This window comes from Callorhinus ursinus, unplaced genomic scaffold (genome assembly GCF_003265705.2).
Source record: "Callorhinus ursinus isolate GAN/ISIS: 27379988/994484 unplaced genomic scaffold, GSC_fseal_2.0 scaffold8, whole genome shotgun sequence".
Taxonomy (NCBI): domain Eukaryota; kingdom Metazoa; phylum Chordata; class Mammalia; order Carnivora; family Otariidae; genus Callorhinus; species Callorhinus ursinus.
The window spans coordinates 8475402-8503396 of record NW_027397070.1 but is presented as its reverse complement, the minus strand read 5'-3'; the positions used below and the strand labels follow the sequence as shown (position 1 = coordinate 8503396).

Here is a 27995-nt window from a genome sequence, read left to right as displayed (position 1 = left end):
TACAGATGTCCAATTGTCATAGTTGATTAATAAGTCTATTGACAAAGAGTATACAATGTTATATTTCAGCCTGCTAATACTATGTCTTTCCTATAGACTCTTCATATCCTCACAGGATAAATACATCAGTAATCTTACTTAATTCCTCTTACCTTCCCATCCCCATACTGTAAAAAATAGTTTATATAACATATCATCTAAAAGGAAGAAAACACAATAAATAGATATTAACAGCTAAATCTCAGAAGAACTCTTGCTTTAAAAATTAACAAAAGATACTGATAGTTAAATAGTTATGCCTTATTAACTATAATTTCTTTTTTATTTTAAAGATTTATTTATTTAATTGACAGAGAGAGAGACAGCGAGAGAGGGAACACAAGCAGGGGGAGTGGGAGAGGGAGAAGCAGGCTCCCTGCTGAGCAGGGAGCCCAATGTGGGGCTCGATCCCAGGACCCTGGGATCAGGACCTGAGCCGAAGGCAGACGCTTAACTAATGAGCTACCCAAGTGCCCTGTGTGCTCTTATTTTTCAACCAGTAGTTTTGTTAACAAGTTACTTTATTTTGAATGAGCTGTGTCATCACCATGGAAATAGTACTTTACTAGAAATTCTAGTTAAGGGGAACCTGGGTGGTTCAGTCGTTAAGTGTCTGCCTTCGGCTCAGGTCATGATCCCAGGGTCCTGGGATCAAGCCCCACATTGGGCTCCCTGCTCAGTGGGAAGCCTGCTTCTCCCTCTGCCTGCTGCTCCCCCTGCTTGTGCTCTCTCTCTTTCTCTGTCAAATAAAAAAAAATCTTAAAAAAAAAAAGAAGAAAAAGAAGAGCATATACTATTACTGAAGTACTGATGGAACATGTAAAAGAAAACACAAAATGATAAAGGAATAAAAAATGGTAAGAATTTTGAGAAATAATAGTGGCAAGAACACTTCCATTGTTTGCATAACAGCCAGGCAAATAAGGAAAATTTTAGTCTTGAAAATTGGGAAATTAGAACATTCTGTGCTGAACTTAATCATGTTGAAGAAAGTGAACATTTATCCACAAATAAAAGACAACAGAATTAGTTTCAACATGATAGAGTCTAACCTGTTCCTACTGATATTCATACTTTGACTTAGAAGACTGGACAATGGTGTCCCAAATCATGAGATAAAATAAATCCCACTGAGAAGAAAAACATGGATAAGTTTTCAGCAGTCTTAGTTTCCTTTTACAAGTTAAAGCAGACTAGTAAACCCAAACAGAGCTAATGTTAACAAAATTACATTTGGATGATAATGGGTGACACCCATTTACGCAGAGCTAAGATTTATATTCACATGAGGAAAAAAAAGCATAAAAGTAACTTTTATTTTGGCAAACAATTGAGCCAAATCTAATCAAGTCTCTAGATCTATCAGTTTACAGAAATACTGGGGATAGAGAACCACATCAAATTGTGTACCACAAGAATACAATCAACCAAATGCAGAAATGTAGGAAATTCTTTAGAAAACCAATCCAATTCCTTCAACCAAAAAATGGCAATAAAAAAGGAGTGGAAAGAGAGGAACTGTTGTAAACTGAGAAACTTAAAAGATGTATCAACCAATGCAATGTATGGATACTGTTTGGATCCCTATTTGAACAAACCAACTGTAAAGATGTGTCTTTGAAACAATTAGGAAACACTGAATACAGAGATAGTAGCAGATATTACCAAAGAATAATTGTTAATTTTGTTAGGTATGATAATAAAATTATGGTACTTTTTTTTTAGATATATTTTTGCATAGATCATATAATAATGTCCGGGATAAGATGCATATTGTCTGGGAAACTGAGTGATGCATGTGGGGGGTTCATTACAGTATTTTGTAACTTTGTGTGATTTTATATGAAATATTCCCTAATAAAAGTCTTAAAATTTTATTCATAACAATGAAACAGGATTTAAAATATAACCCACAATCGTTTGCCCCTTGTCATAGTGACTGTGAAAGTATGTGTTGAGATGGGGCCTCATTAACCTTAATTTGGGAGTGACTATGATATGTCAGAGGTCGTCCTTGCTCATCCACATGGGACAAGAAACAAGGAATACAGTGAACAAAAAATAAGTATTTGTTATTTTAATCCACCAAAGTTCGAGGGTTCTTTTATAATGAACATATCCTAATTCAGATGCCAAGGTATTCTGTATAGATTTAGCAATGTCAGGAATTTTGATAACCTTGTTCATTTTTATTAAAGCAGAATTCCTTATAACTCTAGGAATCATGGGCCAGAAGCCACCTGAGATATATTGCTGACAATATGCAAACATTTTCTACCAGTCTTCATGTAATAATCTCAACTTAAGTAACTTATTTCGTCTCTAAACTAGTAAAGAACTTGAGTTGTAATTACTTAGAAACATGCTGTCTAATACAGCTGATACTGGTCAATGTGGCTACTGATCATCTGGAATGTGGCTAGTCTGAATTAAGATAGAAGTATAAAATATATACCAAATTTTTAAGACTTAATATATAAAAAGAAAATACAGAATAGTTTTAAATTGATTATGTGTTAAAATGCTAATAATTTAGACTTATAGGGTTATATAAAATACATTATTAGAATAAATTTCATCTATTCCTTTTTATCTTTTTAATGTGGCTATTAGAAAATCCAAAATTACATCTGTAGCTCATACTTTATTTCTGTGAGACAACACTGATTTAGAAACCCTGAACTTTGGTCAATGGTGACAAGAAGGAAAATAAAAATATGTACAGAAGACATAAAAAAAAAGGAAAGAAAAATCTAACTTAGACTATTTATAAGAATCATTTAATTGAAAAAGAAAATCTTTGTATAACGCCCCATCACAGACATAGACATATGTCTCAAAATCTTATGTACTAAGCAACTGGGATAAGGAAAAAAAAATAGTAGAAACCTAAAACAGATTAGTAAATAGCAAATAATACATACAGCAATGAATATATAAACATACTAAAACAATACCATTTTTTAACAAATGAAATCAAAGATGTCTTCTTGGATTTCACATAGTCTACACACGTTTAGTAAGAAATTCCCATGAACAACCTAGATTTAAGTAAAAGTTTACCTAAGATATGAAAAACCAAAGCCCAAGTAAAGAACAAGATACTAAGATGAAATAAAGCCCATCCCTTTGCCTAATGGTAACTACTCATTACAGATGAACAATCAAATCCACCCCTCCCACAACCAAGGTATAATAAAAAGGAGTCATGACTTTCTGATTATTTTTGTTTCTTATATCCTAGTAAAAGGAAAGGGGCACTGCAAAGGTTTTCACTAGAAGAGTGTATTTCCCATGTTAAATGACAAGAATCTTTCTGGCACACAGGGAAGTTGTATAAATTTTCAGTTGTTTCCATAGTCTGATATATAAATACTACCAGTGTTCGAGATTTTCAGGCAAAGGTATTTGATATAAAAAGCAAGCTCTGATTTCAGGTTAACAGTTCCTATCTAGAACTTTTACTCCATCTTGTGGAGGTAAAGGGTATTATTATTAAGAATTTTGAAAACTCCAAAGAAACTTCAAAAGCAGCAGTTTTAACAACAACAACAAAAATGACATGAGAATAATTTATGATATCCCAGTTATAGTTGTTTCACATCTAGAAACTGCATTAAAATTAATTAACAGGAGCTACCATATGATCCAGTAATTGTGCTATAGGATATCTACCCCAAAAATACGAAAACACTAATTTGAAAGGATATATGCACCTCTATGCTTATTGCAGCATTATTTACAGTAGTCAAATTATGAAAGCAGCCCAACTGTCCAATAGATGAATGGATACGGGCGCCTCGGTGGTTCAGTCAGTTAAGCATCTGACTTGATTTCAGCTCAGGTCGTGATCTCAGGGTCACAGGATTGAGCCTCGCAGTGGGCTCCCCTCTGAGCACCCTTTGCCCCTTCCCCCCTTTTCCCCTTTCCCTGCCTGCGCATGCACGTGCTCTCTGAAGTAAATAAATAAATCTTCAAAAAAAAATAGATGACTAAAGATGTGGTATATATATATATAATGGAACATTATTCAGGCATAAAAAAGAATGAAATCTTGTCATTTGCAACAATATGGATAGATCTAGAGAGTATAATACTAAGCAAAATAAGTCAGTCAGAGAAAGACAAATACTATATGATTTCACCCATATGTGGAATTCAAGAAACAAAACAAATGAACAAAGGGGAAAAAAAAAAGAGACAAACCAAAAGAGACTCTTAACTATAGAGAACAAAGAGATGGTTACCAGAGATGAGGTGGGTGGGAGGATGGGTTAAATAGGTGAAGGGGATTAAAAGCACACTTATCTTGATAAGCACTGAGTAATATACAGAACTGTTGAATTACTATATTGTACACCTGAAACTATAACACTGTATGTTAACTATAGTGGAATTAAAATATTTTTTAAAATTGAAGAAATTTTTTTAAATTAAAAAATAAAATTAATGAGCAGGAATAAGTAAAAAGAAATTGTGTAGTTTATCTTAACCAATCTCTTTAGAGACTATTTTCATAAGACCTAAATATTCTGATAATAATGCCATGAAAAGACTGCCTAAAGGTAATACGGAATCTGAGAACCTAACCTAAGAAAGTTAACTAGAGATGTGCATTGCTTTATTATTTATAAGAAAAACTAAAACCAATAATAACCCAAATGTCCACAGGTACCCACTAGTCTAACCTTCATGCATTAGGGATAACATCTGCTTGGTTCACCATGTATCCCAGAGACTAGCAGTGTCTGGTACAGAGCAGGCACTTAAAAAATATTTGTTTAACTGAATTTTTGGAGACACACGGTTGCCAACTTTTAATTGGCTTACTTGTTTATATGTATGTATTTCTTGATTTATTCAAAAGATTTATTTATTTATTTGAAAGAGAGCCTGAGAGGGGCAGAGGGAGAAGGAGAGCAGCAAACTCTGTACTGAACACTGAGCCGGATGCGGGGCTTGATCTCACAACCTTGAATCATGACCTGAGCCAAAACCAAGAGTTGGACACTTAACCCACTCAGCCACCCAGATGTCCCCGCCTTGTATTTCTAAAAGGATTATTTTAACTTCCAAGAATAGGAAATAAAAAATTAGTAAATTATATATCTCACAAAAATACAAGGATAATAAAAAAGGTAAGCACCCACAAATTAGCAAAAAGGTTGATCAAAAAAACTCATTTCATAGCCCTTAGTATTTTCATTTCACTCTGGAACAGTAAAAACCTCAAGGACCAGGATTAGCCTTGTCTGGTTTGGGGAGATCTCTGCCCTAAGTTATGTTTCCCAATTTTCTCTGCTAACAATACAGAATAAGAGCATATTCCTTCATGGTGCAATTACTTGTATATACATCTTATCTCCTATGCTCAAAGCATCAAATACTTTCATTAGAAAAGGAATTAAAAAGACTAAAGTATCTCAATGCTCTGTATAGCCTCCACATACAACCAGGAGTGAAGAGATGACTCCTGATCTGTACCACCCCTTGCTCCCACCCTAAAGCCCCACCCCACCAACAAAATCTAATTTGAGATTAGGGGAAAACTATATCATCATGCCAATCTCTCTATGGCTCCCTATACCACCTCTTTCAGATTCCACCTCTCATCTTATCCAATTCCTAAAACCTTTCTGTCATTAACCTCTAGAACTCATATTCAGTCAATAGCAAAATCTCCTATTCTGAACATCTACTCTAAACTTCCACTGTACTTTCTTACTCTCATTGAAGTCCAACTGGATGGATCCGACACTGAGATACCTGCCTTCCTTGCTACTCCCAGACTCTTCACTCGTCTTCTTCCCTAAAACAACTCCAGCTTTGAAATTCCTGTCATCAGCCTACTAACAGCAATTCTCACTCAGAGGCAATTTTGCCCCTCTTCACAGCCTGGGTGTATTTGGCAATGTGGGAAGACATTTTGGTTGTCACAACTGAGAAAGTGCTACTGGCACCTAGAGGGTAGAGGCTGCTAAACATCCCAAATGCAAAAGACAACCTCCACAACAAAAAAATTATCGGGCCCAAAATGTCAATGCCAATGTTGAGAAATCCTGGTCTATAGTGATCCTGATCATTAATGCCTCCTACAGACCTGCATCAACTTTTCTCTTTCGATCATTCCCACTGATATACAAACATGCTGGAATGTTTCACATTTAAAAATCTTTTTTGACCTCACATTCCCTTCTAGCAATTACCACTTTTCTCAACTGTCCTATACAGCAAAAACTCTTCTAAGTTGCTCTTACCAAAGTTAGTAATAACCTTCATGTTGCCACATGCATTGGTGACTTCTTAGTCCTCAGCATTTGTCCAATTCCTGCCTCCTCTCTGAAAACAGTTAATTCACTGGTTTCCAAAACAACACAGATCTAGTTCTCATATCTCACTACTGGTTGCTTCTTTCTACATTATATTGTTGGTTCCTATTCATCACCCAGAATTCTAAATGTTGAAATGCCTCAGAGTTCAGTTCTTGGCCCTCTTCTCTATTTATATTCATCCCTTTGGTGGTCTCATTTTATCTCTTGGCTTTAAATACCATCTATAAATGGACTACTCTTAAATTATTTCTCTAGACCAGATGTTTCTCCTGAACTCTAGACTCATACATCTAACTATTTAATATCTATTTGAATATCTTAATAGGCATCTCACATTTAACATGTCTAATACTCAATATCTGATCTTTCCCTCAAAATTTCTCCTTCCGTGTCTCTATCTCGATAAATGACATCTGTCCATTTGCGAAGGCCAACACTCCAGGCTCATCTTTGACTCCTCTCTTGGATCTGCATCCAATTCATCAGCAAATCCTATGCTATGCATTCCATATATTATCACAACCCTCACCATTTCCATCCTGTTGTAAGCCACCATCATCTCTTGCTAAGATAATTCCAACAGCCTCCTACTGGTCTCTTGACTCTTCCTATGACCCTCAAGGAGTCCATTTCAGCACTGCAGCTACAGTGGTACTCCTAAAATGTGTATCAGATGCCACTCCTTTACTCAAAACTGCACTGACTCCCCATTTCCCTCAAACTGAAAGTCAATATCCTTATAATGGCCTATAATGTCCTATGCTATACTGCTTCCCATAACCTATTTAACTTTGCCTCCTGCTATTTCCCCCCTGCCTTACTTTGGCCACCTTGGCTGCCTTTCAATCCTTTAAACATATTAGGCATTCTTCTGCCTAGAAAGCTGTTCTCTTCCACATAGCTATGTAATTCACTACCTTATTACCTCCTTTAGATCCTTCCTTAAATGCCTCTTTTTCAGTGAGGTCTTTCCTATTTTCAAGTTACAATCCTGTTCACCATTACCTGCTTTATTTTCCTCCAGAGTATTTTCCACCTTCTAAAATGTCATATATTTCATTTTAGTTATTGCCTGTCCTATCATAATGTAAGCTCCAGGAAGAAAAGAATATTTTCATTTGCTTTCTTTATTGCTAGAACCAGGATCTAAAATGTTTTGTCAGACAGCATACCCTCCAGTTGTGGCTGAATTCTTCTTCAGCCTCTTACTTGACCTCCTAAAACTAGCTTCCATGTTGCATTACTCAGGGTTTAATTCAGTAGTCCCTCTGATTCTTCTTGCCCTCTCAACTGACTCAGAGTTGCCTAGTATTTCATTGACACTCATCCTTACAATCTAAAATGACACAGGACTCTAGGATACAGAAGGGTACAGAACTGCCAATTTTCATCAGTAACCCTGAGATCTGATTTACTTAAATAAATATCTTACAGCTAGAATCTGGGCTTTAAAGAAATAAACCAAACAAAAAAACCATCTATTATGTTTTTCATTTCCTTTCCATATGACATTTCAGTCACTCTTTGCAATAATGATACCATTATATACTATAATCCCTAGAGGCCTGGGCTAGAAGTCAGTAAACTGGAGTGCTAGTTTTGGCAGAGCCAATGATTTGGGTTCAAATCATTTAACTTCTGTGTCTAAAATTTTTCTATCAAATGGGAACTAGTCTGGCTTTATTACATAGTGCCTTGTACAGAATTTATTTGTGAACATATTTTCTTCCCATTGACTTTAAAGATTGGGCCTGTTTTATTTATCTGTGTATATCACATGCTATATACAATATTTAGTAGATGAATATATGCATGAATATAAATACAGATTTTTGCTTTAAGCATGATTTTACATATGTGGAATTACCTCAAAAAACATATGGTACAATATAAAAAATGCTATTTACATTTACCATAAAATGAGGCTTAACTGATTCCCAGAAAAAACTGAAATTATAGCTTTCCTCCTCAGAGAGAAACATATTTACTTCCTCACTATGGGAAAAAAAAATTACTTTGTTAGAAAAATTTTTTAAAGTCACTCACTGAGGGGTGCTTGGGTGGCTCAGTCGGTTAAGTGTCCGACTCTTGGTTTGGGCTCAGGTCATGATCTCAGGGTCGTAAGACTGAGCTCTGCCCGCATCAGGCTCCACACTGGGCATGGAGCCTGCTTAAGAGTCTCTCTCTCCCCTCCCTCTGCCTTACTCAGCGACCCCAACTCATGCTGTGTCAAAAAAAAAAAAAAAAAAAAAAGCACTCACTCATTTTCCTTCATTCCTTTTCTCCCCATCACTGCCAACAATACAAATAATTAATCTTACACCTTAAAGATTATAAGTTCAGAACTTTACACTTCAATGCTTCACTATTCTCCAGCATCCACACCCAGTGATACCAAATTCCATCACTTTTTTGTTCATATTTCTCAGCTCATCCTTCTCACCTGTGTCTCTGTAGTCATGACGTTAATTTTAAATTAAAAGGACCATTGAGTATTACATTTTAGTAAAATGTGGTATATTTAGCCTCTTACCAGTACATCATGCACCAAGGCTTGGTATGTCCAAGTATGGTGTAAAGGAGTCGCCAAATCTACGTTTCTGTCAACAAGGACTAATAAAGGCCTTTGGAAGCTGTAAATACATTTAAAAAAAATTATGTAACTCAATAACAGTTTCTACATCTCAATTTTTCTAATACTTTCTGGTTTTATCATTTGGACATGAACAATAAGTATGCTAATATTGACATTCCATAAGTATTGCTTCGGACTACTCAGAGCCTGTGTATAATGCTAGATTATAAGTCTTGACGGTCTTAAAGAAAAAAATCTATACAAGTACTTTTACAGAGTAATTTTTATAGTTATCAAAGTAAGAATAAGTTGCTTCTACTTAGATTTGTATTTCACATTTTTTTGGAAAAAAAAGGAATAGCTATTGTCAGTTTCAGAGAAAACTATTAGAGTAGGATTTTAAAAATTTACAAAAATGTTTGAGTTCCATAAATTACAAATTACAACTTTTTTCTGTAAACACAAATTCAAAAAGCAGACTCTAGAGAAGAGCGTCATGAAACCATATCCCATATAATATATAAAACTAAAACATTAAGCCACGATGGTACCTAATTATATAACTATTATATAACTTACCAAACACTTCATATGTTATTTACTGCATTATTACAACTTAGATGTGAAATAGACTATACTTAAAGCAAAGTGAGGCACAAAGTCATCTGTTGCCATATGTCTCCAAAAGTTGTAAAGGTCTGCTTTGGCAATACTGTATCAAGGGTATACATCAATTTTCAAAAGATACTGTTATATGATTATATTAACTATTCATATTTTGTCCTGCAAGGGAACTCTGACCATTTTAGTAACTCATTACACTGCACTGATTAAAAATGCACTGCACTGATTATAAAACTCTGCAATAAATAAGTAGGAGTGGCACCCTTACCACCTATTATCGTTTATTACTCCAGAGCTAGGTGAAAGGCAAGGAAAGATAGCCTATGGCAAAGTTTCTTAATTCAGCACTGCTGAGATTTGGGGCTGGATAATTCCTCATCATGGGGGCTTGTCCTGTGCATCATAGGATGTTTAGCAGCATCCTATAATGCAACCCACTAAATTCCAGTAGCATCTACCCAATTGTGACAACCAAACATGTCTTCAGGCATTACCAAATTCTCATTGAGGATCATTAACCTACAATTGGATTCAAATGTCCAAAACAATAGTCCAACAAAGTTGCTGACCCCTAATTAAAATAATTTAGAAATGCACCCAACAAATTAAAAATAAGACAACTATATTATAACATAATTAAGTTTTTAGAAATTATCCAAATAAAACAGCGCCTTTGTGTGGGTTTCTAAGGCTTTTATGAGAGCACTATAGAAAGGGAACTGTTAAGAGATGCTACAGTGGGTGCTTCTGTTGGAAAAAAAAATCGGGGCGCCTGGGTGGCTCAGTTGGTTAAGCTACTGCCTTTGGCTCAGGTCATGATCCCGGAGTCCTGGGATCGAGTCCCGCATCTGGCTCCCTGCTCAGTGGGGAGCCTGCTTCTCCTTCTGACCCTCTTCCCTCTCATGCTGTTTCTCTCTCTCTCTCGCTCTCAAAAAAATAAATAAAATCTTTAAAAAAAAAAATCAGGTGAGAATTTGATGTTTCTGTTCTCCTTAATGAGAAGCATTCTGAAGAGTATTTAAGACCAGCAATGAAATCATAGAAGAGTTTAAAATTATGTGGGGGCTGAGACAGTTGGAACAAACAACTGAAACATGTTAGTGTTAACTCCAAATTATAGGAATAGTACATAAGACAGTAGGAGCCATCTAAACTGACTTGAAATGAATTCTATGGAAAGTTACCATAGAATTATTATCCCTGGAGGGCAGTTATACCGACTATCAATTTATTTTTACAGGCTTTATTAATTCACTTAAAACTGGGGGTAGGGATTAATTTTCCAAAATACTGTCTATTCCCCTTGAAATAATTCTCAGCCACTTGTGTGGGTTTCTTTACTTCTTCATCCCAATATTGTCTATTGTTTTTAATAAACAAGTATTTCAATGTAAAAATGGAAACTAGTTGATAGGTAGAAATAGACATAAGCATCACAAGTTTTTCACTTACTTCTGTCATTACCAAGAAGCTTAATGATAACTGAAATAGAATGGCTTCTGACCTTCAAGGCCATATAAACAGAAAAATTTCTCCTACAGATGAGAAAAATGCAAAACAATTTCATGGGGCTTGAACTCACAATCCCGAGGTAAGGACCTGAGCTGAGATCAAGAGTTGGACACCTACCTGACTGAGCCATGCAGACGCCCCCAAAACAGAAATATCTAACAGAAGGTAAATTAAATAAAATATTCCATCTGTATTTCAAGAACAAACTGAGTCAAAACCCTGATAAAACATAATACCTGAATTGGCCAGCTCCAAGTGTATCACCTGTAAAAAGACTGTTTCTTGCATCTCTTAGATTTTCTCGAAGTTTCTTATCTAGTTTCTGAAAAATCAAATTTGATAATAACTCTTAAAGAAAAATTTCACAGAACTTTATACAGGCTAATAAAATGTGTTATTATGAACATTAAGAACATAATGTGTTCTTAGTTTCATAACTAAGAAATTTGGAACTTCTTTACAAAATAGCAATTCTAAAATCTAAGTATTTCAGTTTCTTTACTATTCAGTAACATCATAACTTGGACTTGAAAAGACCAATGCCTTTTTTATTGTGACTCAGGCCTGATTTCACTAACAACCACTTTCCACTGACTATTTTTACTTTAGGTACAGGAATGATTTGCAGTAATGAGCCACCCTCTTACCCAATCATGACTCTGTTTTACAAGGAATGTCTCTATATAGTGATGGCTGCAAGAGGCTCCAGAATAGAAATGGAATATGTGAAAGAAAGCAGCCCTCCACCAGTCAATGATTCATTGTGGCTAATAAAACTAAAAAATGTTAGTGTATCTTCCATCTTTCCACTTATCCTTTCCTTTTCAGTAATTCGGTAATTTCTCTAATCCCTTATTTTTTAATCTGTAAAGCAAATTTTTGAATGCCCAGTTTATACTGAATATTTTACTCCAATATAATGGGATAGCAAATGTACTGCATTTTAAAAAGTTATGACTGTCAATAAACATTTGCTAAATGAAGATAAATATAAAATGATCTGGGGGATCAAATAAGCATTACTTGGAGAAACAAGGCAGAAAGACAAATATACATTTTAGTAAAAAAGAAACAGCTGGAATAGCATATTGAAGTAAATCATTTTTCTCCATCACATAACAGTATACAACAATTGCTTTTTTTTGGTGGCTTCCCAAAAAAATAAGAATATTTGCCTTTGGTACTTAATATATAACCCACAGCAATCACATACTTAATATTAACAAAAACACTTGAAGAACTTAAGGAAAACAACTGATAGAATATTATTTGTCATCAATGGATATCTGTATGAACTCACCACTGCTACCATTTCCGCTGCTGTTCCTCTTGAACATCTGATTATAGGAACAGCACCTATTTTAACAACAGATGTTAGCAATGATTTCAGCTCTTAATCAAAATGGATATTTGTAAAATACCTAACCATCAAAAATACAAGAGAAGTATACAATTTCAGGCTAGAAACATAAGAGGATTTATTATCTCAAGAGTAAAATCAAGGTTTCAGAAATGGACCTTTCCATTCAAAAAGAAAATATTAGGGAATTAAAAAAAAAAAAAAGACCATTTTTATATGGCGTTGGCTAATCAGTGTGACCAGATTTCTTTCAGTGAATTAAAACTAAATCAGGATTTGACTCCCTACAGGCAGTTCCAAAGAGTTCACTCACAGGAGTCACTTTAAATTGACTTAATGGAAAAGAATGAAAAGAGATTAGTTAATTTAGCAGTTTGGTATTATTATTCTTGATTTTACAAATTAACAATGAAGGATTGCAGTCTTTTTTAAAAAATTAATTTAAATGATAAAAAACATATTCTTCCATTAATGTTTTTCGAAAAGCTCCTAAAACATGGCCTCAGTTCAATACTGAATCAGCTCATAGACCTCTTAATTTCTCTTTCTTTATTACTCCAAGTTTTATCAAAGGCTGAATCCTAAAATGATAGAAAAAATCCAACTGCACTGAAAATCTCAGAAAACAAACTGAGAACACTGTAATCTTTACATGCTGAAATTGGTGCATTCTAGACTCTATACAAAGCATGTTCAGTCAACTGCAAAAGTAAAATTGTAGAATATTAGCAAATTTTATAAAACTGTTTTCTGCCAATGGCAAGTTATACATGCTTGTCATATAAAATTCAAATATTAGAAATGTATAAAGTTAACCCTTTGATTCCAGCACCCTAAAATAATCTCCATTAAGAATTAGATATGGACTGTTTCAGATTATTTTTTACATGTAGTCTAAATAAATGCATTTATGAAGAGTACAAAAAAGAAAAATAGGATATTATACATACTGTTCTTAAATTTGCCTTTTTCACTTAATTTTTTGTTGATATCCTTCTATGTCAGTCAGATTGATAGTAATTTCAATTTCTATTTGAAAAAAATCACTTTCTGAACTCTACAAAATAAAGGCTGCTCTAACACTTCAGTGGTCTTTTTTTTAAAAAAGATTTTATTTATTTGACAGAAAGAGACACAGCAAGAGAGGGAACACAAGCAGGGGGAGTGGGAGAGGGAGAAACAGGCTTCCCGCAGAGCAGGGAGCCCAATGCAGGGCTCAATCCCAGGACCCTGGGATCATGACCTGAGCTGAATGCAGACGCTTAACGAATGAACCACCCAGGCACCCCTTCAGTGGTCTTTTACACTTCTTCAATCTACCTTTACCTTGAAAATATATCCTCAAGGAAAAATAACCTTAATGTCCACAAAAAACCTAGCATTCAGTGAAATTTTGGAGTGTGTGTAGGATGGCAAAACAGGAAGGTTAATTAAAAGACTGAAAGTTGTGTATCGATGTGCTCTGTTTAAAACAACAACAACCTTATTTGAAGCTATTGAAGGTACTTGAAAGCAGGCAGAAAGTGCAGGGGGGTGAAACTTTGAAAGAAGAGATGTATTTGAAAAATGAGATACATTTTTAACCAGCTTTTCTCCTGAGGGTACTTTGCAGTTTGCAAGGCACAGAGGAAAAACGGCTCAAGCAGAAAACAGAAGACTTAAGGAGCTAAGGAATCAAAGACTGGTGTTCAGGGCTGGAAATTAAAGGAGAAAAATCCCTCAAAGAAGGGAGCCCCAAAGCTTACATGTAAATTCTCCTCAAACTTCTGTTTATATCCTAAACTATTCATGGTATCTCTCTTTTCCTCAATTTTCTCATTTGTGAAATGAAGAGAAACTTTAATAATTTAGTGTAAGAGTCATTTTAACTAGGGTTTTCAGTGTCTGCAAAATTAAAATTGCAATTAGAAGGTTTCTAAACAGTAATTAGTAATAGTAAAGCATAAAATCACACATTAGATACTGAACACAAAGTAGCTATAAGTAAATTTAGATGTACCAAAGAAATGTTTAAAATTCTGAGTATAGTGGATTAATGGTATACGTAAATTTAGTGTTTTCTGGAACCTTGGGAGCGTGCCTTAATAGTTATATTTATCTCCATACTTAAAAATGTATTTGAAATTTTTCCTAATGGAGTATTAAATATTTTGAAGAAATAACTAGAAAGATTTGAGAACTTACCCAGGGTAACAAAAAAGCAGAAGAGGCTGTCAACAATAGTGTCCATAACAGTTTCCATCTCTGTGTCTGTGATATCTGGCCTGTTAATAGCTAAAATAACATACAGAGAAAAAAGTTACCAAACTTCTATGCCTTCATAACATTTGTAATAAATACTCAAACAAGTAAAATTTTTCATGTGTTACACTTTTAAGTGAACAAGTATCCACTAAAAACTATTACTAACTCGAAAAAACCCCATAGCACTTCAGTATCAGTAGGAGTGAGTAGTACCAACATCAGAGTAGTACTAAGAAAAAAATCTGCCACATAAAGTATACAAAATTTTTGTCAGAGCAAATATAAATATATTCCATAATTTTATTCACAAACACTAGACGGCCTCAAGAAACTACTGAACTTATTACCCAACTACTGTCAGAAAGGACAATGCAAATCAATTATCACAAGCCCAGTGTCCCATATAATTTTTTTTTTGTATTAGAGTAAGTTATAGGAACTTCTTTTCTGATGTACTACACTGTACTGAAATGGTTTCTAAACTTTAGTGGGTATAAGAATCACTCTAGAAATATGAAAGAAGAGAAAGTTTCACTGGAAGCTATTAAAAATTCAAGATTCTTAGCCATTTCCCCCAACGACTCAATTCAATAGATCTGGATAATTCTAAGAAATCTGCAATTTTGACAAGCACCTCAAGTGATTCTTAGGGCTATACTTAAAAAAATAACAAACATTGCCATGAAAACCATACTTGACAAAGACCTTGCCTTACTCCTCTTCCATCTCTCACAATACCTAGGCCTAGTATTTGACAGATAGATGCTCAATAAATGTTTGTTAAAAGACTGACTGGACTAAAATATTATATAATATTTTAAATTTCCCAACACCCTGAATGCGAAAACAAATATAAAATTCAATACAACTTGTGATTATGAGAGGAAAGCAGAATCCAACTGTATATATTAAAGTATTTAAAGAAAGTATGAACCATCCAGAGGACATAAAAATAATAAAGAATTCAACCACGCAATACAGAACCTGGATGAGGAAATATACTGCTACTTGGTGCTGCGGATTCAAATCAGAAGACAGAAATGACCAAAAGATACAATGTGAATTATGTAAATTCAAGGGACACCAATCCAGGGAAATACTCAGCTCATTCCATCAATCAAAGATGCAGATAAAATCCAAATGGAAGTCTCCAGCCCTTAGGTTCTACACCCTGGTCTCACACCTCTAAATAAGAACTGACTTGAAGAGTCAAAACATTGCCCATCAATAACCTCAACTCACTTATACGTTGACAACTTGGTTTGTCTGAGATAGTAGCCTGACTTTGAGAAGATAAAATCTCCTTCCTTTAAAAGGATAAATTTCCAATCCATGAGAAGTAGGTGAAATAAATAAAATCCATGACAGTAAAATATTATGTTGGGACTAAATTGTTTATCAGTTGAAGCACTTGTGATAATTGAGAGGATTTGGCATAGAATTAAGTAATGAATAAGAGCACTGACTCTGGAGTGAGTGCCTCGGTTTAGTAATCTGGTTCTGTCTGCCATTTCCTTATCAAGTTACTCAGTATCTGTGCCTAGGTTACTTCATCTGGAAAATATAATACTACTACCCACTTCACAAAGTTACTCGGGGGAGTAAACGAACTTACATTGTAAAGTGCTTAGAGAACAATCTATTATTATTATTATAAATATACCACTGAAAATCTGGGGCATACAATTATACTTTAAAATTAATAAAATTATACTTTAAATTTAATAATTTTAGACCTGTGATTCTTTAAGTTGAGAGGTATAAGAAAATTAGTTATATTTATAAGTACCTGAAAGTGTAATGAATTTATTAGACTCACTATAAATTTAATTATTTAAAAAATTATTTAAATATTTGGGCAGATTTTGCTTATTAGATTTATAAATTTGTCTGGTCTCATATTTAAAATACTTAAAAATGAAAACACTGAATTTACAAATGCAATTTAAACTGTTTAATGGAATTCAGCAAACCAAGTTTGCTGACTAAGCTTGTTAATTGGGGCTGACTAGAATCAAGTCTGTTCAATCTGAGTTAATTGATCAAAGAAAAAGTTAAGGTGCTTGGTTGTTTTTTTCTGTTGTTATTGTTGCTGCTTTTATGGAACACCTCATGAATTTGCATGTCATTCATGCACTGGGGCCATGCTAATATCTGTATGGTTCTGATTTGAGTCTATGTGCTGCTGAAGTGAGCACAAGGTGCTTTGTTTTTATACAACCATATTTATAAGTAACAATTTATAAGTTTCACCTAAAGGCTTAAGGAAAGCTAGTTTTTTTTTCCTATTTTTTAATATTTTTTTATTTATTCATTCAAGACACAGATACAGAGAGAGAGAGAGAGAATATTAGCAGGGGGAGAAGCAGAGGAAGGGGGAGAAGCAGGCCCCTGCTGAGCAGGGACGGGGCTCGATCCCAGGACCCTGGGATCATGACCTGAGCCTAAGGCAGACACTTAACCATCTGAGCCACCCAGGCGCCCTGGAAAAGTAGGTTTTAAACATATAACTTAAATACTTGATAGTTAATTAAAACTCAATTAATTGTAAATAGACTTCTGTAAGTAACAACTATTGTCAAAAATCTCTGACACGGGCAATTCAGCAAACGCTTACGCCCCTTTAGGGATGTTGTTTAATTTCTAAAAGACAGTATGCTATGGAGCTCAAAAAAGTCAAAAACTGATGTTCTCTTCTCTCAGGGAGCTTAACATCTGGGCCAATATTTCTTAATAGGGTACCACTGGCATTTTGGGCAGAACAATTTTCTGTTATGAGTATGGTTTACACACTGTAGAACATCTAGCATCCCTAGTCCCTGCTCACTGAATGCTAGTAGCAGCCCAGGCTAACGTGCAATCAAAAATATCCTTACACATTTCCAAATGCCCCCTTAGGGGGCCATACTCTCCACTTAGGAGACAATGAAATTCTAGTCAGCCCCAAACATCTCAATCTTTAAGCAGCAAATTAATGATTATTTGAATGAACTGGCTAATCATATCTACTACAGCCTGTGTTTTTCTTTAAAATATTTGAAATCATCAGTGGACATGACATTTCAGTTAAGCAAGATGAATAACTTTTAGAGATCTGCTATAAACACTGTATCTAAAGTCAACAATACTGTATTGTACACTTAAAAAGATTAAGGGACAAAAAAAGTGTTTTGCAAAAAAAAAAAAGCAACATAGATAATAAAATGGGGTTTGGGTGTTGTGTTTGTGTGTGTTTGTGTGTGTGTGTGCGTGTGTGTGTATGCGTGTGTGTGTGTGTATGCATGTGTGTCTACTAGTTTTAATCTACATCCAGGAATGGTCAGTTTACCAAAATTCTGAATACAAACTCCAGAGGTGGTTAGATAGCATTTGATCAAATATCAATATTCAATCCACTAGTAAATGCACAGGGTATAAGAATCAAGGGAGTCTAACAACCTGTATTTGAGAAAGGCACCTATACTTCATTCCACAATAGTGCTATAATAACTACTGACAAATAGCAATATTAGCCAACCTTTTCCGAGTCCTTATTATGTGCCAGAAACCTTTCTAGGCATTTTACACATACGAATTCATTTAATTTCCACAAAAACTCTGTGAGGTAAATAGTATTATTATCCCCACTTTAGAGATGAGGAAACTAAAGCACAGAGAAGCAGAGTAAGTTGGTCTTGTCCAAGAATCAAAGTACTAGAAGATACACTGAATCCTACTACTAAAATACTGTCTTATTTGCCATGAATGAACCACTCACGCAAGCTGCTATGTGGTACCTAAAAGGTCAGAGAATTGGTACTTCATTGAGCTGACAAAACAACTTTATTACATGTTGCTTCTAAGTGACAGAATTCAGTCTGAGACTTATTTTCTTGGGTGTGCTTTAAAAACTCTTTTAGAGTTCTACTGCTGTAATCAAAGCTGGCTTTTGATTGTACCAAATATGCTATTTTTTTTTATGGTACATCACTCGTTTTGTTAACAATGAATTATAATATTCCTGTTTTTACATACCACGATATGAAACAAGCTCCTTATTTTGATTACATAATACAAACATATCATCTTCCAAAGTAATAAAATTGAGATACTGATCAAAAACCTAGAAACAAAAGAAAAGGTTCAGAAATAAATTTTACAACATATTTTTTTAAGTAGACTCCATGCCCAATGTAGGGCTTGAACTTATGACCCTGGGTTCAAGGGTCACATGTTCTACCTACTGAGCCACCCAGGTGCCCCAATTTTACAATACTGAAACAACATTTAGTTTGATTTAATCAACCAATGGTAAAAATGGAAAAAATTATAATTATATTCAATAACTAAAAATTATACTATTGTAGCAGACTGCCTCCCTGGGTAAGAATGAGGAGTTAGTATCAAAAAGGAATGTAAATAAGGAGGGCAGTAATATTTTCAGAAAACAAAATTTAAGAAGATATAAAAATATAGATATAAAAATTTGTTTAAAGACTGTGGTGGGGATGGGAATTTTTATTAGTTCTGAAGAAAAAAAAAATCACAACTTTACATTCATTTTAATAACATTTTCCTAAGAAAGTCATAGTAACTATTTTTCCACCTTGGACACTTATAAAGAAGTTATACTAGTTCTTTAGAAGTGCAAATCAGGGGAAAAATTAAGAAAACTCTTTGAAATACATTAAATTTAATTAAACAAACTGAGAACTACTTCTATTATTTTATTTAAACTAATGATAAACTTTGAAAAGAAGAACATTAAGACATAGGCTTCAAAAACTAATCAGTAGTAGTTAGTAGACTATCTAAATCTAACCAGTGGGAAAAAATGGGAAGTAAATACATAGTTGTTTAGGCTTTTATTTGTCCTATATCATTTCCTAGAATTTCATGTCTTGTCCAAATTCAAGAAGCACAGGGCACAGTAGGGCTATAACCAAGAATACATTTACAGATTTATTTATAACTAAGCTGAACCTATCTAAAGAGCAACTGTGATGTAGAATGGCCGGCCTGTCCTAAGTTCCTTCTTTCTTATAATACACAATATAGCTTCGTTGGGTTCTCTCTTCTAAGTAGATCTGAAGATAGTATGGCGACTACAGTGATTATAAATAAATAATGTCAATATATTTTTAGTATAATTTATAACACAACTATCAAACTATTTCTAAGTCAAGCTAAAAAGATTACAAATCCTAGCCTAAAACAAAGACAGATTTCCACATTTTATTTTTATCTTTCAAATTCACTGAATTATAGGTACCTTTAGTTTGGTTTATTTTGCCTAGTTCAAACTGTAGATAATTTGCATTATCAGAACTCTTTCTAAAAGTAATGAGTCTAAATATTTCTTAGGTTGATTTGGTCCTCTGTAAATTAGGCACCTGAGTCAATTAACAGGTTTCAGAATATGCTAAATTTTACACTAACAAAATGTCATCAGCCAACCAAAATCTCTTACCTTGGCTACTTGTGTTACTGCACTGGCCGCTAATGCTGCATTTGCAATATCTTCCAGTTTACTTCTTGAAATAGCAGAAATAAAATTTAAATAATATGATTCATAGAGTTGATTTCGCAGATCCTAGAAATACAATGAATACTTCATTCTTATGAGCCAGTATAAAGGATGACCACAAATAAAAACCTTTTAGATAACTATCGGAGCAAGATTTTGTCATTATATAAATGACAAAAAAAAAAAAAAAAAAATCCCAAGAGAAAAAAGTCATGAAGAAGTATTGGTTATTTGGTTGTCAGATATAATGGACCTATATATTAACAAAGTGATGATATAATATTATCAATAAAATTCTATTTTAATTACAATATCACATAAAACTGCTTGAAACAGTATATCTGCATTTTTCTTAAAAATATCCAGAAATGGCTCTCATATAGTAAAATGCTTATTATATTTTGCAGATACTATCTTCTACTGCTCTGGTCATGTAGTAATACTACATATTTCCTTTGCTGTTCAGACATAATTCCAATGACCAATTCCAGAAGTATTACTTCTCAAACACCCAAAAGTAGTAAAATTTAAAGTTATGCAAATTCTTAAATCAAATTTACTTATGTTTTTAAACTCTAGGCAAATAGGTATCTAAATAACCATACAGGCATACCTTGTATATGTTGTGGGTTCAGTTTCAAACAACCACAACAGAGCAAACATTGTAACAGAGTGAGTCAAAATTATTTTTTGGTTTCCCAGTGCCTATGAAAATTATGTCCATATGATACTGTAGTATATTAAGTGTGCAATAGCATTATGTCTAAAAAAAGAGTATACACCTTACTTAAAAAATACTCTATTGCTAAAAAATGCTAACCATCATCCAAGCTTTCAGCAAATTATTACTGATCACAGATCACCATAACAAATATAATAATGGAAGTTTGAAACAGTGTGATAATTACCAAAATATGACACAGAAACATGAAGTGAGCAAATGCTGTTGGGAAAATGGCACTGATAGACTTGTTTGATGCAGGGTTGCCACAAACCTTCAATTTCTAAAAAGTGCAGTATCTTTGAAGCGCAATAAAACAACGTATGCTTGTATTTATTTGAACCTAAGATACTGTCCATTGAAAGAAGCACCATTATGTACCACCAAGAAAGAATTAATGCTGCCAATAAAATTCTATAACACACCATCAATTTTAAGATGCATCTGGTATCAGAGATGTTTAAGTGTCAAAAACGAAGGGTTTGGAGGCTGTGTGAGGAAGGCTGCTGAGCAGGGCAGTGGTTAAACAAAGGTTGCGGGACTGATTAAAGGATGAAGGATTGAGAAATAAGGGGAATGAGAAAATAAGTCAGTATGTGGAAGATACTGGGAATTATGTTTCTCATTGTCATAAAAAGGAGTTACAGATTTGTAAAGGGAAAAAGAAAAAACTAGGATGAATCCTGTATTTCTGAAATGAAACAATTTTGGATATTACCTATCTTTTTATCTAGAGAGATAAGGAAGATTTCTAGAGTTAAACATAGATATAGAGTGTGCGTATATATACACACATATATTTCCTAGTTCTGTCCATTGAGATGTCCTAAGAACTCTAACACCCCAGTAGCAATGCCTACGCCTTATTCCCAGTTGCTGATTTCCAAATACCATTCTCTACAAAAAACAACCAGGGCTCCTTAGACAAATGGCTGAATCTTGGGCTAGAACAGAGAAAGTATGAGATGAGACTGAATAATTTATTGTGCCTAAAAATAAGGAAGTGGTCCAAGAATGATGGAGACATTGCAAAAGGACACAGAAATTGAAAAAGGTTGCAGGATATAAGATCAACATATAAAAGTCAATTGTGCATCTATACATTTGCAATGAGCAATCCAAAAAACAGAATTAAGAAAACAATCCCATTCACAATAGCATTAAAAAAATATGAGAGAATATATTTAACAAAAGAAATGTAAAACTTTTATTTGCACACAAGACATTGCTGAGAGAAATTAAAGAAGATCTAAACAAATGAAATGATATTCCACGTTCATGGATCAGAAAATTTAATATTGTAAAGATGACAATGTTCTCCCCAAATTGATCTACAGATTCAATGCAATCCCTATGAGATTCAAGTTCCAGGTAGCTTCCTACAGAAATTCACAACCTAAACCTAAAATTAATATAAAATTCAAGGGACCTAGGAAAGCCAAAACAATCTGGAAAACAAAGTGTAAAGTTAGAGGAATCAATTTCCCAATTTCAAACCTTGCTACAGAGCAAGAGTAGTAAAGACAGTGTGATATTGGCATGGGACAGACACAGAGATCAGTGGAATAGAACTGAGAGTCCAGAAATAAACCAATGTATCTACTGTTAATTAATTTTCAATAAAACTGCCAAAACCATTCATGGGAGAAATAATAATCTCTTCAATAAATGATGCTGGGACAACAGGAGAGCCACATGCAAAGAATGAAGGTGGACACCTCGCTCATGCCATATATAAAAACTAACTCAAAATGGATCAAAGATCTAAATGTAAGAGCCAAAAGCATAAAAATCTTTGAAGAAAACATGGAGATTTGGCCATGGTTTCTTAAATATGACACCAAAAGCACAAGCAACTAAAGAAAAAATCAACTTAAAACTAAGTTTAAAATCAAAATTAAAAAATTTTTGTGCCCCAAAGGATACCATCAAGAATGAAAAGACAACCCACAGAATAGGCAAAAACACTTCCAAATGATATACTTGGTAAGAGTCTAGCATCCAAAATATAGAAAGTACTCTAACAACTCAACATTAAAAGAACCCAATTAAATACTGGACAAGGGATCTGAATAGACATTTCTCCAAAGATGTACAAATGGCCAAAAAGCACATTAAAAGATGCATATAATATCATCAGTCACCAGGAAAAGGCGAATCAAAACCACAATGAGATAACACTTTAAGATGGCTATTATCAAAATGTCAGATAATAAAAAGTACTGACAAGGATCTGGAGAAACTGGAAGCCTCACAGACTGCTGGAAAGAATATAAAATGATGCAACCACTTTGGAAAACAGTGTAGCAGTTTCTCAAAAGGTAAACCATATACATGCATATCCATAAAAATATTTGTGTGTCGGGGGGTGCCTGGGTGGCTCAGTCGTTAAGCATCTGCCTTCGGCTCAGGTCACGATCCCAGGGTCCTGGGATCGAGCCCTGCATCGGGCTCCCTGCTCCCTGGGAAGCCTGCTTCTCCCTCTCCCACTCCCCCTGCTTGTGTTCCCTCTCTCGCTGTGTCTCTCTCTGTCAAATAAATAAAAATCTTGAAAAAAAAATTGTGTGTGTGTATTCTTCAAATGCTACATAAACAACAAAATGAAAGTAATATTCTATATAAAATTGTCTCCCGCCTTAAAAAAAAAAAAAAAAAAGTTAACTATAGAGTTATTTGACCCAGCAATTCTATTCCTAGGTGTTAATGGACATAAGAAAAATGAAAACGCATACATACACAGAAATGTGTACAAATATGTTTATAGTAGCATTATTCATAATAGCCAAAAAGTGGAAGGGATTGATAAATCCTATCTCTTTAAAAAATGGCACAGTCAGGTTTATGCAAGATAAAAGAGAAAGCTGGGCATCATCAGCTACATAGGACACAAAATATGTGATCTTCATTAACAATTTAAATACAGTTGACCCTGGAACAACATGGGGGTTGGGGCGCTGACACCTTGACAGTTGAAAATTCACATGTAACTTCTGATTCCCCAAGAAATTAACTAATAGTCTACTGTTGACCAGAAGACTTACTGAAACATAGTCAGTTAACACATATTTTGTATGTTATATGTATTATATACTGTATTCTTACAATAGTGTAAGATAGAGAAAAGATTAAAAAAATCATAAGGGAGAGAAAATACACTTACAATACTGTACTGCAAAAAACCAGCCTTTAAGTGGACCTGTGTAGTTCAAACCTGTGTTGCAAGGGTCAACTGTAGGAATTTGATTCAACAGTCAGCAACAAGATGCTAGCAGACACTGTTAGCTACTTATCTAATATCCATTTTCCCCCTCTTCCTTGCTAAAAGAATCCAGATTTTGTTGGGGGATAATACATTCATTTAAATATTAACTTTTGCACCCTCCTTTGAAGTTAATTCTATCCAGTGAAACATAAATAAATTAGAGTCTTCTGGGCATTTCTGGGAAATCTTAGCTTTCCTGATCAAAAGGAACAGTTAGGACTGGCATCATTTATTTCTCCCTTCTTGCTTTGCACATAGATGTGGTATGAGCCTCAGCTGCCACATAACATCCAGGAAGCAACAGTGAAGACATTGAAAAGGGAAACCAAAGACAACAGATCAGAAGGACTGAAGGAGCCGCAGTCTGACTACTTCATACAGCCATTATACAAGCTTGGACATCGTACTCCCAGACTTCCTATTATCTCAGAAAAATACAACCCTATTTTTTAAAGTTAATATAGTTAGATTTTCTGGGGCGCCTGGGTGGTTCAGTCGGTTAAGCAACCGCCTTCAGCTCAGGTCATGATCCCAGGGTCCTGGGATCGAGTCCTTTATGGGCTCCCCGCTCAGCGGGAAACCTGCTTCTCCCTCTCCCTCTGCCCTTCTTTGCGGCTTGTGCTCTCTCTCTCTCTCTCTCTCTAAGTAAATAAAATCTTTAAAAAAAGGTATAGTTAGATTTTCTGGTTTTTAAAGCCAGGTTAAGTCCTAATCAATATGCTTCTTCAGCTAAAAAATTTTAAATCTTTCAGTCTCTTTAAAATTCAAAGATAGTCTCAAAAATCAAAGTGGGAAATTGGGTAAGACACTTTCTGATTTTTCACACTGGAAATCTTAAGAAATTTTTAGTTTTTATTTATTTATTTTTTATAAAGATTTTATTTGATACAGAGAGAGAACACAAGCAGGGGGAGGAGAGGGAGAGGGAGAGTAGGCTCCCCGCTGAGCAGAGAGCCCCGACATGGGGCTCGATCCCAGGATCCTGGGACCATGACCTGAGCTGAAGGCAGCTGCTCAACCAACTGAGCCATCCAGGCGCCCCCTAAGAAATTTTTTTAAAAAAGATTTTATTTATTTATTTGTTTGTTTGTTAGAGAGAGAGAGAGAGAGAGAGAGCAAGCACGCACAAGCAGGGGGAGGAGTAGGCAGGGGGAGAAGCAGGCAAAGGGAGAAGTAGGCTCCCTGCTGAGCACGGAGCCCAATGCAGGACTCGATCCCAGGACTCTGGGATTATGACCTGAGCCGAATGCAGACGTTCAACCGACTGAGCCATCCAGGCATCCCGAAATCTAAGAAATTTTTTGGAAAAAAACCTGTTTCCACATTACAGGGTCGGGAAATTAAGAACCCATATTACCTGGCACATTCTGTCAATATTTTCTTCAGTTGGCATTACAAAATACACTGCAGGAACATCTGGTATAGGATCTCGATCAGAGTGCAAAAGCCTAAAAGACATAAAGAACATAAAATTCATGTTTTTCTTAGTCACTTATCTACAAATATAGTTTAGAACAGTATTTCTCAAACTAGGAATTAACCAGTTCAGGGCCAAGAACAAGTATACTAAAAGTGCTTGCTGAAATTAATCATTTAACCCAGCTTTTTCCTTGTATCAGTGCTAATATTATTTATTAGTAAGATCCTAATGTGTCTTCATCTCTTCTACTACAATCACCTTATTTCTAATACCAATATTCTTCCTGAAGAACTAAAGCATATTCAATATCAATTTTATTTCCAGTTTTCATAGAAATATGGCTGGCGAGTACAGTTCTTTAAGAGGGTAAACAGAAAGTTGGAAGAGTCTTTAAAAATAATGAAAAATTCTGGGGCGCCTGGGTGGCTCAGTCGGTTAAAGCATCTGCCTTCAGCTCAGGTCATGAAAGCCCTGCATCGGGCTCCCTGCTCAGTGAGGAGTCTGCTTCTCCCTCTCCCACTCCCCCTGCTTGTGTTCCCTCTCTCGCTGTGTCTCTCTCTGTCAAATAAATAAATAAAACCTTAAAAAAAAATCATTAAAAAAATAAAATGAAAAATTTTAACCATAAATAAAATCAAATATATTTTTAAATGAAAGATATATGAATGCTTCCTTAAACCTTTAAGACAATCTATTTTTTTATATTTATTGCATCATAAGAAAATGAACAAGCAATCTAAGCATCTCATAGATTATACCACCTGATAGTTTTCTCCTACAATTCAGGGAGTATCTTGATTCAAATATCCCAATATCAAATCACAAAATGTCTTTATTCTTCACTGTAAGATTCTGCTATACTTATATCAGGAAATATGACAACATGATCTTTGTACAATATTCTAGTCATCCTATGAACAATCTTCTGTATGCAGTCTTCCTATACGTGCTTCTCTATTGCAATCACCTCTCTATAAGGAAGAGAATGAAAGAGGCTGCCACTGTGTCTGCATTTCATGACTTCCTTCCTTCTGTTGGGCTGCTGCTACTGACACCAGAAAGATTACACTGTTATGGTAGCCATTGTTATCTTCTTATGCTGGCTGTCCAACTGCCTAAAGGGCTACAACCACCATTTCATCTTCTGGAAACTTAATAACTATTACTTCCTACAAATCAGCCTAAACCAGCTTGCAGGATATAAAGTAAATGACGAAGTATTCTTCAGCAAACAGGGAAGAATAGTCAGAGGCACCACGTGCAGAAATTCACAAGGGCAGCTGTGTGATCTGTGATCTTTTCATGTTCTGGTGACAACAGCAACAGGTAGCAAAAAGAATCTATTACTCTCAAACTGGCAGACTAGCTTGTCACTCCTTAAGGAAGTACTAAGGCTCATCTCTGTTAGTCACTGTTACTGAGCCATTATGGTTCAGTAGACAAACAGTACAGAATTCATGGTCAAGCAATCTGAACACTGCTGGTAACTAGCTGTACAATTATGGGACAATCACTTAAACTCTATAAACTTTAATCTTTTGTTAGTAAAATAAATGAATAGTTTGGCAGCAATAGTAACCAATGCTTATTAATAAATCACCATTTCCAAGGACGACATCAAGCCAAATATTCAAGTAGGAAGAATGAACACATTACCAACAACAAATTTTTATCCTGGTGATGGGTATTGAGGAGGGCACGTTCTGCATGGAGCACTGGGTGTTATGAACAAACAATGAATCATGGAACACTGCACCAAAAACTAATGATGTAATATATGGTGATTAACATAACAATAAAAAAATAAAAAAAAAATGAAAGGAAAATCCGTATTCCATATTTCATCAAACCTAAGGTGCTATCAATTTTAAAACATATTAAAATAATTTATGTTAAAATTGACAGAAAAATGCTGCCAATTTAAACATGACATAGCATTAATTAGTAGATCCTAATTTCAGAAATATAAAAAAGTGAAAAATATATTTTAGAATTAATGCAATATAATATTCTATTTTAAAACAAATGCTCAACATAAAATTGTAGAATTTAAGAATTTAACCACATTCTGATATGTTACTCACTGGAAATCTAAAACCACATTCCCACTAAAAGAGCACATTTCAATCCAATATATCATAACATAATAGAATGAGAACTGGTTATAACTCCATAAATAGAACAAAATGCAAACAGGTTAGAATATCTTGGAATCCTTCAGTACATAAAAGTATTAGTATGTATACATGAATACAGCCCTTCTCCAAACGTTCTATTCAGCCAAGTCTACAAAGCAATGCAATTTGTTTTATTTATCAAACATATCAGAAGTAATAAAATCAAATACAGTCAGTAGTTAAGAAGACAGCACAGATAGGTCCTGTGGTGATTAAGTGATTA

General features: G+C 34.6%; 1 protein-coding gene and 1 non-coding gene across 2 annotated transcripts in view; both read right to left on the bottom strand.

Annotated features, from left to right (window-relative positions):
• Positions 1 to 27995, bottom strand: part of SCFD1 (sec1 family domain containing 1) — a 100276-nt gene that overhangs the window by 63509 nt on the left and 8772 nt on the right. Inside the window, exons 4-10 of the mRNA XM_025870218.2 lie at positions 25533 to 25623; positions 20136 to 20258; positions 18701 to 18788; positions 14627 to 14716; positions 12383 to 12438; positions 11319 to 11404; positions 8905 to 9004 (exon numbers count right to left, since the gene is read on the bottom strand). Of these exons, the coding sequence (XP_025726003.1) occupies positions 8905 to 9004; positions 11319 to 11404; positions 12383 to 12438; positions 14627 to 14716; positions 18701 to 18788; positions 20136 to 20258; positions 25533 to 25623 (634 nt within the window). The remainder of the gene's footprint in view (positions 1 to 8904; positions 9005 to 11318; positions 11405 to 12382; positions 12439 to 14626; positions 14717 to 18700; positions 18789 to 20135; positions 20259 to 25532; positions 25624 to 27995) is intronic.
• On the bottom strand, positions 16781 to 16884 carry LOC112822799 (U6 spliceosomal RNA). Its single transcript, XR_003207792.1, has one exon. It is a non-coding gene; the product is annotated as a U6 spliceosomal RNA (small nuclear RNA).